The sequence below is a fragment of the Mangifera indica genome, chromosome 1, assembly GCF_011075055.1.
Source record: "Mangifera indica cultivar Alphonso chromosome 1, CATAS_Mindica_2.1, whole genome shotgun sequence".
Lineage (NCBI taxonomy): Eukaryota > Viridiplantae > Streptophyta > Magnoliopsida > Sapindales > Anacardiaceae > Mangifera > Mangifera indica.
In genome coordinates this window covers 24675292-24692786 of record NC_058137.1, presented here as the reverse complement: position 1 = coordinate 24692786, position 17495 = coordinate 24675292, and the positions used below count along the sequence as shown (strand labels likewise).

General features: G+C 30.3%; 2 protein-coding genes across 2 annotated transcripts; both read right to left on the bottom strand.

Annotated features, from left to right (window-relative positions):
- Window positions 1-239: 239 nt before the first annotated feature.
- Window positions 240-3816, bottom strand: LOC123201470 (cytochrome P450 CYP72A219-like). The gene is made up of 5 exons (XM_044617029.1): window positions 3380-3816; window positions 2402-2619; window positions 1585-1829; window positions 1117-1501; window positions 240-892 (listed from the first exon to the last, which is right to left on the bottom strand). The coding sequence occupies exons 1-5, from the start codon at window positions 3669-3671 to the stop codon at window positions 464-466; spliced, it is 1569 nt and encodes a 522-aa protein (XP_044472964.1). The 5' UTR covers window positions 3672-3816; the 3' UTR covers window positions 240-463.
- Window positions 3817-10497: 6681 nt separating this feature from the next.
- LOC123201386 (cytochrome P450 CYP72A219-like) lies at window positions 10498-13914 on the bottom strand. The gene is made up of 5 exons (XM_044616909.1): window positions 13449-13914; window positions 12546-12763; window positions 11713-11957; window positions 11245-11629; window positions 10498-11155 (listed from the first exon to the last, which is right to left on the bottom strand). The coding sequence occupies exons 1-5, from the start codon at window positions 13738-13740 to the stop codon at window positions 10727-10729; spliced, it is 1569 nt and encodes a 522-aa protein (XP_044472844.1). The 5' UTR covers window positions 13741-13914; the 3' UTR covers window positions 10498-10726.
- Between the last annotated feature and the right edge of the window lie 3581 nt (window positions 13915-17495).

Here is a 17495-nt window from a genome sequence, read left to right as displayed (position 1 = left end):
ACATTAGAAATATAAGGAAATGACAATTTATTATTATTAAAATATGATAAATTGTTCATGTGAAAATTACAAGTATAGCCTTGACTATTGGTTTTAGAGTAACTGCTATAACAGTGTTGACCAAAAGCATATATACTCCCAAATTAGGATATTTTAATATATTACCCAACAATTAATCCAACAGAAAGGTAATATGACATTGGATTAACATATAGATGGTTTAGGAAACAGAAATAAGCTCATCAAAAAACAATCCAACACCTATTATATATTCACAATAGCAACAAACCTTACACAAAACATTGCAAATGCACAGTATGGTAGGATAACTACCAGCACAAGACCTTTTTATTTTTTTTCTTTTCACTTCTTCATTTATTAGATGTTGATTTCTAAAGTCCTTAGTGACTAATCAAGTTTATAAAAAGATAAAACTCATATAAAAGCTGTGGATTATAATATTCTAAATCTTGTGTAAAACCATGTGAACACCATGTTGTGGTTGCATAGTTATACCACGAGCTGGGGCATGAACATAAGTTGGAGAAAGTTGAAAAGAGAAATTCTGCAGAATCATTGTTAAAGCTAGTTTTGCTTCTAACAATGCAAAGTTTTGTCCAATGCATATTCTAGGGCCCCAACCAAATGGGAAGAATGAAACTTGATCATTCTTTGAGGCCTTAGAAACTCCCTTGGAAAATCTATCAGGATTGAAATCCTTTGCATCAGCTCCCCAATATTCTTCATCATGATGAACTAGAATTGTTGGTATCGCAATTGAAACTCCAAGTGGTATTCTGGCTTCTCCTAATTTGAACTCCTTCATAGTTACTCTAGTAAACAAAGAAGCTGGTGGATATAGCCTCAGTGTCTCGTGGAGAATTTTGTTTACCTGGAAGACATTTTCAAAAAGAAAGAGTCTTAAAACATTAGATTGTTAGGATCCCAATACAAGATATAGGACTTGGATCCCAAGTTAAAAAGTATGAGATTTTTATTTAGGGTTTATATGAATTTGAGTTCTTCAATCTTAATAGTTGACTTTTGAAGTATGATTCTCCAAGATTCATATTACAAGTTCTATCAAATAACTTTATAAGGGATGTGTTTACTTACTTCTTTCAAGTGGTTTAACTCATTGAATTGTGGTTCTTTATTTCCGAAAACTTGGAAAACCTCTTCTCTGGCACGATTTTGCCAATTTTGGTGCATACACAATAAAACCATTGTCCATCCAATCAAATTTGTAGTAGTCTCTTGCCCAGCAAGATAAAAAAGTTTGCACTCCTCAATCACCTCTTCAATACTCATTCCACTTTCTTTATTCCTATGCTCTTGAATTTCTTTATGATTTGATTCCACTAATAAGCCCAATAGATCATCATAACTTGCTTCTCCAACTTTCAATGCCTCCTCTCTTTTCTTGATGATGCCTTTTATCAGTTCTACAATTTCTTTGTTATTGCTTTTCAATTTTCTGTTGGCTTGAGTGGGCAAAAACCTGAAAATAGACAAACTGATCTCTTACGTACAAGCATGAAATGTACCGAGTAACCTTAATGATCCTTATTTAGTTTAAATTACCTCCATCCAGGGATGTGGAAGTAGTAGAAAACCTGATTCAAAAGACTGAGTTGTTCAGTTATGAGTTCAAATATTTTTCTTCCGTCTTCAAAACTACTACCAAATGCAGTCCGAGAAATCATATCTGCTGTTAAAGCCTTAATGTCAGGCCATATGTCTAACTCACAGGATTCTTCATTGGTGACTGAGGTTTTCCATTTCCTTATCATCTCATTGCAACTCAAATGCATTTTCGATAACATATCCTAAAAGAAAAGGAAACAGAAGGAAAATATGAGATTAAATATGACTTTGAGGTAAAAATTGTAAATCTTTGAATGGGCACCACATAATTAAATGATAATGTTATGTGATGACTTTTGGAGGACAGATAGAAGAAAAAATTTCAAATTGTCTAGATGGAAAGCTAGGTTCGCTACGTTAGAATCATGAGCTAACATTAATGATGTTGATTAAATAAAATCAAATAATTAAACAATTTAATAAAAATTTTACAATTAAACTTACATGATTAATAAAGATAAATTCAATGATGTCAGTAATATCAACCTTAAGATTTATTATAAGGGTTTTTTTAAATTTTAAAATACAACTTTCGATCATTTAGAGAGGTTTCAAGATTCGAAGACCAATTATTTCAATACTAATAAATTTTAAGAAATTAACGAATTTGGAATCATAACATATCTGGTATTCTTGTAATCTTAATCCAGTTTAATTTAATATTTTATAACTGAACATAGACTCTGGGAATTATTTTGAATTATTCTTGATAATGATATGTCATGACCTTTTGGAGGATAGAAAGAAGAAAAACCTTCAACTTGTCAAGATGGAAAGCTGGGTTGGCTATCTTTCTAACTTTGAACCATTGTTCACCCTCATAAATCACCATCCCACTGAAAACCAACCGGCCAAGTGGGCTGCTCTGGGGTTTTTGAAATATTTCATACCTTAACATTATTTCCCTTATTAATTTGGGGTCTGTGATGTTTATGCTTGGTATTGGACCCAGCCAAAAGAACGAATTTTTTCCTGCATCCACCATAGGTAATTGTTATTGACCCATAAGTTAGTAAGACTAACTAAATATAGATATAGAATGGCTGAGTATGAGATTTGCTTTCAACGCTATCATAGTGCTCAAAATTTTAACAGGTATGTTATAGAAAAAATTTAAATTTTGACAACGAAATAATATTTAATTATATTTTTATTATAATATTTTAATAAAATGATATAAATACTAATTGATGGTAAATAATAAATGTTGTCTTTAATAAATAGATTGAAATTTTTTTAAAAATAATATTATATTTATTTAAATTATTATATAATTAAATATTATTTTATTTTTAATTAAAAATTTCTCTTTATTAGATAAGAGATTGAGATGGTCATTTGGCCTTTTGATTTCTCTCAGACGTGTTAAAGAGAAAGGGAGAGATTGGCGTTTGTGGTTCGCGTGGAAAGAGTTTACGTAAGGGAAAGAGAACGGCCCCACCGAAATGTGCAATTCTGATGTTGCAGGCCATCTCGGTGCGGTTTGGCGAAAAAGGGGTTTTGCCAATTCACATCCATCTTTTTAGAGGAGGAGGAAAAAAAAAAAAAGCAAAAAAATGAGAAAAAAATTGAAGCAAAACTGAGGAATAATATAGGAGAAAGATAAAGTCATGTGTCCATCGTTAACTAGTTGACGTTTTAAAAATTATTTCAAAATTACTAATTAACATCTCCATTAATTAGTAATTAAATCTTAAATAATTGCAAGTTTGAAGAGAGAAGGTCGGCGTACCATAGATGCTGATGATACGATGGTGGAATGGAAGGATTCGCCTCCCAATATCGTGGGAGCCGGGGCTTATAGGTCTGGTTTTTGCTTCTTTTGACAGCATGAACATCTCCTGAGTGTCTCCATGAAGAAGCCTGTACGAGTTGCCAGAGAAACCTTCCTTTCGCAGCAAATTCTCTAGCTTCTTCGGCTTCAACCATACCCAATCTACAAAAAACCATACACATAATCCAATCGCTGCAAAAACAAACGACAAGGCAATGGATGCGACTGTGTCTGTGTCTGTGAATTCCATCTTCAGGAAGTGAGAAAAAGGAGAAATAGAGGAACGTTGTGGATTGAGATGCGTGGCCTGGATACTGCGTTTCTTTTTTTATCTCTATCAAGAAGTATTACAAAAATTGTAAGCGCACCTTAATATTTAAAAGGTAAACAAATCATCCAGTATCTAATCTAAATAACATCACACCAAGAGCCAAGGCATATATGACCATATGAGGCACATGGATGGCTCCTTTACAAGATAATAATTTTATGATAAATTACATAGTTATATATTTGGTTGGATATTTATTAAAATCGTTAAACCTCACTTATATATGTCAAATAGGAGTTGTTTGTTATATTTCAAAAGCCGTTAGTGTTACTATAATATTCTCAAAATTTGTTGGCTGATTGTAGGAGATTCAATAATGAGGAAGGCATGCATACTTAGAAAGAGCAGTATTATATGTATAATTTTTGTATATAATTTTATGTATAAATAACGATATGTTATTATGTGATTAAATAACAACTAATCTTATGGTGAAACATTATTATTTGTATATAAAATTATACATAAAAATTATACTTATAGTTTTATTGCACCAAAAAATAAAAGAATCTTTTGTATAGTATACTGTATAACATAGGCCACATGGTTATTTACTACCCAAGGTTTAAGGGTGTGAAGATTCTACCCCAATATTCCACTAGTTTTTCAATTTTATTAAAAAAAATATGATTAATTTTTTTTTTTGTAAGATTGATGAAAAGTTAAAAAAAAAAACCTCCTAGCTAAATAATATTTGATCTCCAAAATTTTATGGAATATATATTTTTTAATTTCTAACTTATATTAATTTTAATTTAATTTAATAATTGTCAATAATATTCATCATCGACAACATATAAAAACGCTAGTTGATACAATTTTGATTGAAATCACTTCAAATCGATACAATTTCAGTCAAAAATCACACTAATGAATGTGGTTTTGATTGAAATCAAAACTAAATTAGTATAATTTTAGTCAAGAATTACACATTGCAAATCTTGACTAAAATAAAAATTGTAGGGGTGAGATGATAATGAAGGGGAAAAAAGTGTATAAGGTTAACATTAATTTTTTTATACTGTCGAAGATAAAGTGATATTAAATAAAATGACTTACATATTTTTTGACTATTAAACTAACGATAAATTTAAAATAGAGTTTTTAAATTTAATGGTTAGACTAATAACTTCATCAAACTTCGGATGGAAAACAGTTAGTTAGCCTAAAACATACTATCATACGTACTAATCAAGATTGGAGTGTTAAACTTGATTATCTAAGAGTCTATTTCAGATTTTTTATTACCAACCTATTTAAAATATATACCTTGATTCTCTAGGTGGTATGTTTAAATGTGTATAAATTTATGTTTCTTTTAAGAATATATTAAAATCAAATTTTTAATTTATTTAGTTCATTAATTATAAAATTGATTATTAAATCTAGAGTTTGTTTTACTTAATAAAATTAATTTAATTTTAAATATGATAATTTAATTCAAATGAGATTTTTTATTAAATATATATAAAAACAAAATTTAAATTTTAAAATAAAGACAAATGCTAATAGTTTAAGGTGATGTCTAGAATGATGTAATTGCCTAAATCTAGAAAAAAGGTGTACTCACTCCGACAAACTTGACCCTATTGTCAATTTCTAGAAATATTTGATCATTAAGGTTTTCTTTTTTGAAACTTTATAGATAATTTTTCACTTTAAAGTACGGGATGAGCAGCCAAGTTCACACTTTATAATTGAAAAAGTGTTGTAATCTGAAGTCCTATATCGCTTTCGTGTAGTTTACTGAGTGTGTGTATAGGTAGGGGCCAGAGCCCTTAACTCAATAGACGTGTTTTAAAGCTGTGAGGGTCTGAACCTAAAGCGGACAATATATGTTGAACTGTTTATAACATGTTATCAATACGATTCGCGATAGGGGGGTGTGTTGTGACCTGAAGTCTTACATCGCTCTCGTGTAGTCCATTGAGCATGTATATAGACAGGGGTCAGAAGCCCTTAACTCAACAGACGCGTTTTAAAACCGTGAGCTCCTGAAGAGCAAAGTGGACAATATTTGTTGAAGGTGGCCCATGTAGGCCTGAAGCCTGCCCCTTCGAACAGACGCGTAATAAAACCGTGAGCTCCTGAAGAGCAAAATGGACAATATTTGTTGAAGGTGGCCCATGCAGGCCTGAAGCCTGCCCCTTCGAACAGACGCGTATGAAAACCTTGAGGATCCTGAAGATCCAAAGAGGACAATATCTAGTCGCCCATATAGGTCTCGGACCTGGGTACAGGCTTGAAGCCTTACCCCGCTAGACGCGTAATAAAACCGTGACCTCCTGAAGAGCAAAGCGGACAATATCTGTTGAAGGTGGCCCATGCAGGCCTGAAGCCTGCCCCTTCAAATAGCCACATTTTAAAGCCGTGAGGGCCTGAAGCCCAAAGCGGACAATATCTGTTGGGCTGTTTATAACACGTTATCAATACAATTCGCGATGTGGGGTGTGTTGTGATTTGAAGTCCCACATCACTCCCGTGCAGTCCACTAAGCGTGTATATAGGCAGGGGCCAGAAGCCCTTAACTCAATAGACGCGTTTTAAAGCCGTGAGGGACTGAAGCCCAAAGCGGACAATATCTGTTGGGCTGTTTATAACAAAAAGCATATTATCATTAAGGGGTTAGTTAAATTATTATTTTAATTCGGGATGTGTATTATTGGATTTAATAGATATATTTGTTAAATGTGTATTTATTTATTTATTTAAAGTGAGTATATATAGTTTTATTATTTATATAAATCAAATACTTTTAACAGTTTTCCTTTGGTTTATCAACTGAAAACAAAAATTGAAGTATGAGTTTCAATAGTTTCATATTATTAATGTGAAACAATTTCCAGCCTCTTTAAAATGTCTTTAGTCAGATTCAGGAGGAGAGTCCCATTAGTTTGCAGTCATAGCTAAAACAACATATTTGAGTGAGTCTGGTTTTGGGAATCTTTTATTATAAAAAATAAAATATTTTCACAATGTCATATATTATATGTAATATTATTAGATATAAATTATTATTATATATAATATGTATAAAAAATATATATTATATAATTTATTATAATAAAATAATACTAAAATATTATTTTACTTAATTGTTTTTAAAATATTATTGAGTATAAATAAGTATTGTGTGCTACTTTATCATTCTCTCATCACTTTTGGAAATTCTTGTCAATATATCATAGCCTATTTTGACACCTTTTTGGAACAACTGTTCTGTTATTTGTTTTTTTGTCAACCATATGTGTTGACATTACTTATACATAAAAATACTACTTAAAAATGTGACGTCTATAGTATATATCCATATGGAAATGAATTTCCTCAAATTACACAAATATAATTTGAGGGAGGATTTGGAAGTTGTGCAAGCTCAAATGATACATTGACATGCACCTATCAAAGTTTTAGGCAGTTACCCATATGGCCCTAGCCCATTTTGACAAATTACAACTCCGACAAATGTAACATTTGCATATATCATAAGCGTTCACTTTTTCACCAAACAAAAGTTTCAATATGTGATCAACAAAATTGAAATTAGTGACTATGATCATGAGATTTGACTAAAAAAAGACTAATGTTGTGGTAGATACTTTGAGTAGAAAAGTCTCTTTATCCCATAATATAATATCTCCTAAAATAATTGAAAATAAACAATATATATATTTTTAGTGGCAAACCTATAATTTATTGAATGAGTCTGCGTGACTCTATCATTGTTAAAAGTGGAAACACATTACGTTGTGTTTAAACACTTTTTTGTCTCAAATTCAAATCAAATTTATTAAGCCAAAGTTAAAAGTAGTTTAAGTTAAAACGACCAACTTAAATTCAAGCTAGAATATTATACTTAAAAAAATGAATATTTGAATATTAATTGTTTAAACATGAAAGCAAGTTAAAATGGTATACATGAATATCTTCAATTATCAAGTTTGAAAATCACATGCATCACCATCCATTAGAGCATTTGTTCCATACATACCAGGTACCATTATATAGAATTCTTTGGCGTGCCGGTTTGATGAGCATGCAATCAATATGTTTCTATATATTGCAATAAATTGAGACAAACAATTTTGATTCGTGAGATCTGTTACTAGATAAAGTCATTCTACAGGATAATAATCTTATTGCATTCTTTGTGTCTTTGATTTGAATAATGTTAAGGTTATGAACACTTTTATATTGACCACCATGCGTGCTCATAGAATTCTTAAAGCCAAATTACTTGTTAATCATCTTGTCATAATTCTATCAATCTAAAGATATTTATTACACATACAGATAGAAACAAATGAAGAAATGTCAATTTATTATAGACAAAAAATGATACATTGTTTATATGAAAATTACAAATATAACCTTAATGGTTGGCTTTAGAGTACCTACTATATGAAAGTGTTGACTAAAATCATATAAACCCTCAAGTTAGGTTTTTTTAATTAAATGCCAAACAAAAAAAATCCAATTAAAAGGTAATATAATGTTGGATCAACATTCAAATGGTTTAGGAATTAGAAATAAACTCATCAAAAGCAATCCAACACTTACTATATATTCACAATGGAAACATACTTTACACAAAACAAGTACACAATAAGTATGGCAAGATAACTACCAATGCAAGATCCCCTTCAATTTTTTCTTTTCACTTCTTAATTTATTTGATGCTTATTTTTAAAGTCCAAAGTGACTAATCTAGTTTATAAAAAGATAATAACTTACATCAAAACTATGAATCATCAATAAAATTATGTATGCATACTTTTGAGTACATACATAATGTGTGATAACATTGCTCATGGATTATATAATACTAAATCTTGTGTAAAACCATGTGAGCACCATGTTACGGATCTATTGGTATACCTGGAGCTGGGGCATGAGCATAAGTTGGAGAAAATTGAAAACAACAATTTTGCAGAATCATCATTACAGCTAATTTTGCTTCAAGCAATGCAAAATTTTGTCCCATGCATATTCTAGGACCCCAACCAAATGGGAAGAATGAGACTTGATCATTTTTTGAGTCCTTAGAAACTCTCTTGGACAATCTATCAAGATTGAACTCCTTTACATCAACTCCCTAATATTCTTCATCATGGTGAACTAGAATTATTGGTAATGCAATTAAAACTCCAGGTGGTATCTTGACTCCCCCTAATTTGAACTCCTTCATAGTTACTCTGTTAGTCAAAGCTACTAGTGGATACAGCCTCACTGTCTCATGGAGAATTTTGTTTAGCTGAAACGCATTTCCAAGGAAATTAATTAACCAATGTGAAGGAAGAGTTTTAAAACATTGAATTCTCTCAAGTAAAACATAACTTTATAAGGTATGTGTTTACTTACTTCTTTCAAGCGGGTTAACTCATCGAATTATGGCTCTTTGTTTTCGAAAACTTGGAAAACTTTTTCTCTAGCATGATCTTGCCAATTTTGATGCATACACAATAAAACCATTGTCCATAGAATCAAATTTGTAGTAGTCTCTTGTCTAGCAAGATAAAAAAGTTTGCACTCCTCAATCACCTCCTCAATACTCATTTCACTTTCCTTGTTCCCATGCTTTTGAATTTCTCTATGATTTGATTCCACTAACAAACCCAATAGATCATCGTAACTTGTTTCTCCAACTTTCAGTGCCTTCTTTCTTTTCTTTATGATGCCTTTTATCAATTCTATAATTTCTCTATTATTGCTTTTCAATTTTCTATTGGTTTGAGTAGGCAAAAACCTGAAAATAGACAAATTAATCTTCTAAGTGCAAGCATGAAATGTACAGAGTAACTTTATTATAAAATAGATTAAAGACAGTATCTACAAAAGAATGGAGCAAACACTATGATGCTTAATTTTACCATTTTGCAAGTTCATTTACAAAATTAAAAATCACAATTTAGTTGAGTCAATTTTATGTAAAGTACTTTCTATGCATAGAGTCATTTTCATTTTTTGAAATTATTCATCATAAATTTCAATAAAATAAAAATAAAATGACCCCAATTTAGTTTAAATTACCTCCATCCAGGGATGTGGAAGAAGTAGAAGACCTGATTCAAAAGACTCATTTGTTTGGTTAGAAGTGCAAATATTTTTCTTCTATCTTCAAAACCATTACCAAATGCAGTTCGAGAAATCACATCTGCTGTTAAAGTTTTGATGTTAGGTCATACGTCTAGCTTATAGGATTCTTCATTAGTGATTGAGTTTTGCAAACATTGGGATTACCACAATGTAGAATTCCTTTGCGAGTCAATCTCGTGAACATGCAATCAACATGTACTCACATGTTGCATCATATTGACACTAACTTTGACACATAAGATCTATTGCAAGGTATGGTTGTTCAATAAGATGATAACTTTATTGCATTTTTTGTGCCCTTAGTTAGATTTACCACCAAACGTGTTTATAAAATTCTCATAATCAAATTACATATTGATCCCCTCACTATGATTCTATTAATATAAAGACAGTCCTCATGCACATATACATACATATACATTATAGATAAATAAATAAATGACAATTTATAATTATTAAAATATGATACATTATTCATGTTAAAATTACAAATATAGCCTTGACTATTGGTTTTAGAGTAATTAATTGCCATAACAGTGTTGACTAAAAGCTCCCAAATTAGGGTGTTTTAATAAATTACCCAACAATGAATCCAACAAAAAGGTAATATAATATTGGATTAACATACAAATGGTTTAGGAATCAGAAATAAACTATCAAACAACAATCCAACACTTATTATATATTCACAACAACAACAAACCTTACACAAAACAATTACAAATACACAGTAAGTATGGCAGGATAACTGCCAGCACAAGACCCTATTTATTTTTTTCTTTTCACTTCTCCATTTATTAGATGCTGATTTCTAAAGTCCGTAGTGACTAATCAAGTTTATAAAAAGATATTACATAAAAGCTATGGATTATATAATTCTAAATCTTGTGTAAAACCATGTGAGCACCATGTTGTGGTTGCATAGTTATATCACGAGCTGGGGCATGAACATAAGTTGGGGAAAGTTGAAAAGAGAAATTCTGCAGAATCATTGTTAAAGCTAGCTTTGCCTCTAGCAATGCAAAGTTTTGTCCAATGCATATTCTAGGGCCCCAACCAAATGGGAAGAATGAAACTTGATCATTCTTTGAGGCCTTAGAAACTCCCCTGGAAAATCTATCAGGATTGAAATCCTTTGCATCAGCTCCCCAATATTCTTCATCATGGTGAATTAGAATTGTTGGTATCGCGATTAAAACTCTAGGTGGTATTCTGGCTTCTCCTAATTTTAACTCTTTCACAGTTACTCTAGTAAACAAAGCTATCGGTGGATATAGCCTTAGTGCCTCGTGGAGAATTTTGTTTACCTGAAACACAATTTTAGGAAGGAAGTCTTAAAACATTAAATTCTCTCAAGTAAAACATAACTTTATAAGGGATATATATGTTTACTTACTTCTTTCAAGCGATTTAACTCATCAAATTGCGGTTCTTTATTTCCAAAAACTTGGAAAACTTCTTCTCTAGCACGATCTTGCCAATTTTGATGCATACACAATAAAACCATTGTCCATCCAATCAAATTTACAGTAGTCTCTTGTCCAGCAAGATAAAAAAGTTTACACTCCTCAATCACCTCTTTAATACTTATTCCACTTTCTTTATTCCCATGCTCTTGAATTTCTCTATGATTTGATTCCACTAATAAACCCAATAGATCATCATTACTTGCTTCTCCAACTTTCAGTGCCTCCTCTCTTTTCTTTATGATGCCTTTTATCAACTCCATAATTTTTCTATTATTGCTTTTCAATTTTCTGTTGACTTGAGTGGGCAAAAACCTGAAAATAGACAAATTAATCTCCCAAGTGCAAGCATGAAATGTACCGAGTAACCTTAATGACCACAATTTAGTTTAAATTACCTCCATCCAGGGATGTGGAAGAAATAGAAAACCTGATTCAAAAGATTGATTTGTTCAGTTATAAGTTCAAATATTTTTCTTCCGTCTTCAAAACTACTACCAAATGCAGTTCGAGAAATCACATCTGCTGTTAAAGCCTTGATGTCAGGCCATATGTCTAACTCACAGGATTCTTCATTGGTGACTAAGATTTTCCATTTCCTTATCATCTCATTGCAACTCAAATGCATTTTCGGTAACATATCCTAAAAGAAAAAGAAACAGAAGGAAAATATGAGGTTAAATATGACTTTGAATGAAAGGTAAAAATTGTAAATCTTTGAATGGGCACCACATAATTAAAAGATAATGTTATGTGATGACTTTTGGAGGACAGACAGAAGAAAAAATTTCAAATTGTCTAGATGGAAAGCTAGGTTCGCTAAGTTAGAATCATGAGCTAACATTAATTATGTCAATTAAATAAAATCAAATAATTAAACAATTTAATAAAATTTTCTTGGATGAACTTAAATTTGAATGATATCATTAATATTGATCTTAAGATTTATTATAAGAGTCTAATAATGTATTATATATTAGTTATATCTCATTTTTTTAATTTTAAAATACAACTTTCTATCATTTAGAGAAGTTTTGAGATAAAAAAACCAGTTATTTTAATACCGATAAATTTCAAGAAATTAACAGATTTGGAAACATGACATATTTGCTATTCTTGTAATCTTAATCCAATTTAATTTAATATTTTATAACTGTACATAGATTAGAATTATTTTGAATTATTCTTGATGATATGTCATAACTTTTTGGAGGATACAAAGAAGAAAAACCTTCAACTTGTCAAGATGGAAAGCTGGGTTGGCTATCTTTCTAACTTTGAACCATTGTTCACCCTCATACATCACCATCCCATTGAAAACCAACCGGCCAAGTGGGCTTCTCTGCGGTTTTTGAAATATTTCATACCTTAACATTATTTCCCTTATTAATTTAGGGTCTGTGACGTTTATGCTTGGTGTTGGACCCAACCATATGAACGAATTTTTTCCTGCATCCACCATAGGTAGTTGTCATTGACCCATGAGTTAGTGAAACTTACTAAATATAGACTCAAAATTTTAACAGGCAAGTTATAGTAAAATTTTAAATTTTGATAACAAAATAATATTTAATTATATTTTTATTAATAAAATGATATAAATACTAATCGATAAATAGGTGAAAAATTTATTTTTTCAATAATATTATATGTATCTTTTTTTAATATACAAATAAATATATTTATTTATATTATTATATAATTATATATTATTTCAACTTTAATTTAAAATCAATTCATCACTTTAGTGGGGGCAAAGAGATGGTCATTTGGCCTTTTGAGTTCTCTCAATCATGTTAAAGAGAAAGGGAGAGACTACGTTAAGGGAAAGAGAATGGCCCCACCGAAATGTGCAATTCCGGTGTTGCACCATCTCGGTGCGGTTTGGCGAAAAATGGGTTTTGTCAATTCTTATCCTTCTTTTTTTTATGAAAAAAAAATAAGAAACAGCAAAAAAATAAGAAAAAAAAAAAAAGCAAAACTGAGGAATAATATAGGAGGAAGATAAAGTCATGTGTCCATCATTAAATAGTTGATGTTTTAAAAATTATATCAAAATTACTAATTAACATCTCCATTAATTAGTAATTAAATCTTAAATAATTGCAAGTTTGAAGAGAGGAGGTCGGCGTACCGTAGTTGCTGATGATACGATGTTCGAATGGAAGGATTCGCCACCCAATATCGTGGGAGCCGGGGCTCATAGGTCTGTTTTTTGCTTCTTTTGACACCATGAACATCTCTTTCGTGTCTCCATGAAGTAGCCTATAAGAGTTGCCAGAGAAACCTTCCTTTCGCAGCAAATTCTCTAGCTTCTTCGGCTTCAACCATACCCAATCTACAAAAACCCATACACATAATCCAATCGCTGCAAAAACAAACGACAAGGCAATGGATGCGACTGTCTCTGTGTCTGTGAATTCCATCTTCAGGAAGTGAAAAAAAAGAGAAATACGGGAAAATTGTGGACTGAGATGCACGGCCTGGTTACTGCGTTTCTTTTTTTATATCTGTCAAGAAGTATTACAAAAATCCTAAACGCACCCTAATATTTATAAGGTAAAATCATCCAATATCTAATCTGAACAACATCACACCAACAGCCAAGGCATATATCACCATATGAGGCACATGGAGGGCTCCTTACAAGATAATCATTTTATGATAAATTACATAGTTATATGCTTGGTTTGACGTTTATTAAATTCGTTAAATCTCACTTATGTTTGTCAAATAGGGGTTGTTCGTCTTGTTTCAAAAGCCACTAGTGTTGATATGATATTCTCAAAATTTGTTGGCTGGTATTAGAGATTCAATAATGAGAAAATGTTGGCTGGTTGTAGGAGATTCAACCAATAAGGAAGGTTCTTTTGATAGTATATCGTAAAACATTGGCCACATGAAATTTCCTACCCAAGGTTTAAGGATGTGAGATTCTACCCCAATATTCCACTCGTTAGTCCACTTTATTAAAAAAATATGATTTTTTTTCGTAAGATCGATGAAAAGATTAAAAAACAAAAATACCTCCTAGCTAAATAATATTTGATCCCAAAAATTTTATGAAATATATATTTTTTAAATTTCTAATTTATATTAATTTTAATTTAATTTAATAATTTTCAATGATATTCACCATCAACAACATCTAGAATCATACCAGTTGATATGATTTTGAATGAGATCACTTCAAATTGAAATCAAACTAAATTAGTGTAATTTTAGTAAAGAATTACATATTGCAAATTTGACTAAAAAATTGTAGGGTTGAGATGAAAATGAAAAGGAAAAAGTGGTTAAGATGAACATTAATTTTGTTTACACTGTTAAAGATATAAGTAATGTTAAATAAAATAATTTAAGAATCTTTTGACCATTAAACTTACGAGAAACTTTCACAAACGGATGAAAAAATAGAGTTTTTAAATTTAATGGTTAGATTATTAATTTCGTCAAACTTTGGATGGAAAATAGTTAGCAGGCCCAAAACATACTATCATACGACGTAACCGTAGGCTATTATCATACGTCGTAATCGTAGGCTGGAGTGTTGAACTTGATTTTCTAAGTCTATTTTAGATTTTTCATTACCAACCAACTTAAAATATAAACCTTGATCCTCTAGGTTTTATGCATAAACGTGTATAAATTTAATTTTTTTGTGATATATTAATATTAAATTTTTAATTTATCTAATTCAATGATTATACGATTGATTATTAAATCAAAAATTTATCTTATTTAATATAATTGATTCAATTTCAAATATAATAATTCAATTCAAATATAATTTTTTGTTATGTATAAAAACACACACACATAGACAACAATATTTAAATTTCAAGAAACAACGACAAATGCTAATAGTTTAAGATGATGTCCAGAATGATGTAATTGCCTTACTCTAGAAGAAAGAAAAAAATTAAATTTTAAGAAACAAGACAAATGCTAATAGTTTAAGATGATGTCTAGAATGATGTAATTGCCTTACTCTAGAACAAACTTGACCCCATTGTCTATTTCTAGAAAAATGTTATCATTAAGTTTTCTTATTTTTTAATTTTATAGATAATTGTTTACTTTAAAATACGGGTTGAGCAGCCAAGTCCACACTCTACAATTGAAAAAGCATATTGTTATTAAGGGGTTGGTTTAATTATTATTTTAAATCGGGATGCGTGTTTTTGATAGACATACTTACTAAATGTCTATTTCCACTCAAAATTAAATGAAATGATTTCTTTAATTTTAAGTTTAAAAAATTTATTTATTCAACCGTCCATCAATTTTACTATCTAATTTAACTGTAAAAAAGTAAAAAATAATTTACATAAGAAAAATATTATACATACCTATTATATATATATATATATATAAAATCACGTAATTAAGGGAAATATGAGTTCTATAGTTTCATATTATGAATGAAAGACAATTTCTGACCTTTTTAAAATGTCTTTAGTCAAATTCAGGAGGAGAGTCCATTGGTTTGCAACCATAGCTAAGACAACATTTTTGAGTGAGTTTGGTTTTGAGAATTTTTATTATATATTTTCACAATGTTATGTATTATATATAATATTATTATATATAAATTATTACTATATTTAATATATAATAATAAAATATTATTAAAATATTATTTTAATTAATTACTTTTAAAAGATCATTGAATATAAATAAGCATTGTGTGCCACTTTATCATTCCACTCCCATTTAATCACTTTCTGGAAGTTCTTGTCAATATATTGCAGCCCATTGTGACATCATTTTGGGACAACTGTTCTGTCAGTTGAAAAGCTTAGGATGCAAAAGTCGAGTTGGAGATAAAATAATAATTAGATTAATCAAAAGAATCTTTTTTAAATTTGTGTTTTTGTCGACCATATTTGTTGAGATTATTTATACATGGCCAAAAGACTTATTCCCACCGAAGGGATAGTGAATTCCCAAATTCTCATCCGTCAACTTTCAAAAACCTAAACATTACCTATGATTTGGAAAACTAACACTTACCCTCCAAAATTAAGTTAATATTAAGGGCAAAATCATGATTTAATAATAATATTTAACATTCATATCATTTTACCCCCTTAATTTGAAAAACTAATAATTTCGTCTAAAATTAAATTTTGAAAAGTAACATTTTCCCCCTACATAGGGTTTCCAATTTTGTCGATGAATTTTCGGCCAACGATCTCTTCATCTGGACAGTCATCGTTATCCAGACAAAGCCAACTTCGTTTGAACAACGAAGATCCAAACTAAGAGTTTCGACTCTTCGTCTGGATTCCATTGAATCCAGACATCGTAGGCCCAATATTGAACACCGAAGGGAGAGACGACATCGGGAGAGAGAGAGAGAGATCAACCATCGTTGGTTGAAAATTTGTCGACGAAATTGGAAACCCTAGGTAGGGGGGAAAATGTCACTTTTCAAAACTTAATTTTGGGTAAATTGTTAATTTTTCAAATTAAGGGGGTAAAATGATATAAATGTTAAATATTATTGTTAAATAACAATTTTATCTTTAATCTTAACTTAATTTTGCAGGGTAGGTGTTAATTTTCTAAACTATGGGTGGGTGTTTGGGTTTTTGAAAATTGGTGGGTGGGAATTTGAGAATTCACTATACCTTGGGTGGGAATAAGTCTTTTGGCCTTTATACATAGAATACTACTGAAAAATGTGATGTCTATATTACATACCCATATAGAAATTTTCACACCAAAATTTAATTAAATAAATTTGAATTGAATCAAATTGAACTAAATTGACTTATAAGATTGACCCAATTCGGTTTGAGTCTAACCCCACCGATAATAACTGGCTTACAAGTTTTTCAGTGAAAATTTTAAAAATCTATTGTTAAAAGTATAATTTTATTTCGTTTAAAAAAAAATTAATTGTTAAAATCATAAAAATAATACTTATAATGATTAAATATTCATTATCTTGTTATTTTTCTCCCGCTAAAGACTATTTATTTTTGTAGTGAAATGAATTTCCTCAAATTACACAAATATAATTTGAGTGAGGATATGGAAGTTGTGCAAGCTCAAATGATGCATTTTTAAACAACTAGCCACATGACCCTAGCCCATTTTGACATATTACAGCTCCGACAAACGTAACATTTACATTTATTATAAGTGTTTACTTTTTCACTAAACAAAAGTT

What these genes read in the sequence shown, in the direction of transcription:
- LOC123201470 (XM_044617029.1), bottom strand. Translation starts at nt 3,671, where the DNA reads ATGGAATTCACAGACACAGACACAGTCGCATCCATTGCCTTGTCGTTT. An exon ending in TCGTATCATCAGCATCTATG is followed by an intron (nt 2,620 to 3,379) that starts GTACGCCGACCT and finishes TGGTGGATGCAG; the next exon opens with GAAAAAATTCGTTCTTTTGG. An exon ending in TCCATCTTGACAAGTTGAAG is followed by an intron (nt 1,830 to 2,401) that starts GTTTTTCTTCTT and finishes CTTTTCTTTTAG; the next exon opens with GATATGTTATCGAAAATGCA.
- LOC123201386 (XM_044616909.1), bottom strand. Translation starts at nt 13,740, where the DNA reads ATGGAATTCACAGACACAGAGACAGTCGCATCCATTGCCTTGTCGTTT. An exon ending in TTCCACATCCCTGGATGGAG is followed by an intron (nt 11,630 to 11,712) that starts GTAATTTAAACT and finishes GTCTATTTTCAG; the next exon opens with GTTTTTGCCCACTCAAGTCA. An exon ending in AGTTAAATCGCTTGAAAGAA is followed by an intron (nt 11,156 to 11,244) that starts GTAAGTAAACAT and finishes ATTGTGTTTCAG; the next exon opens with GTAAACAAAATTCTCCACGA.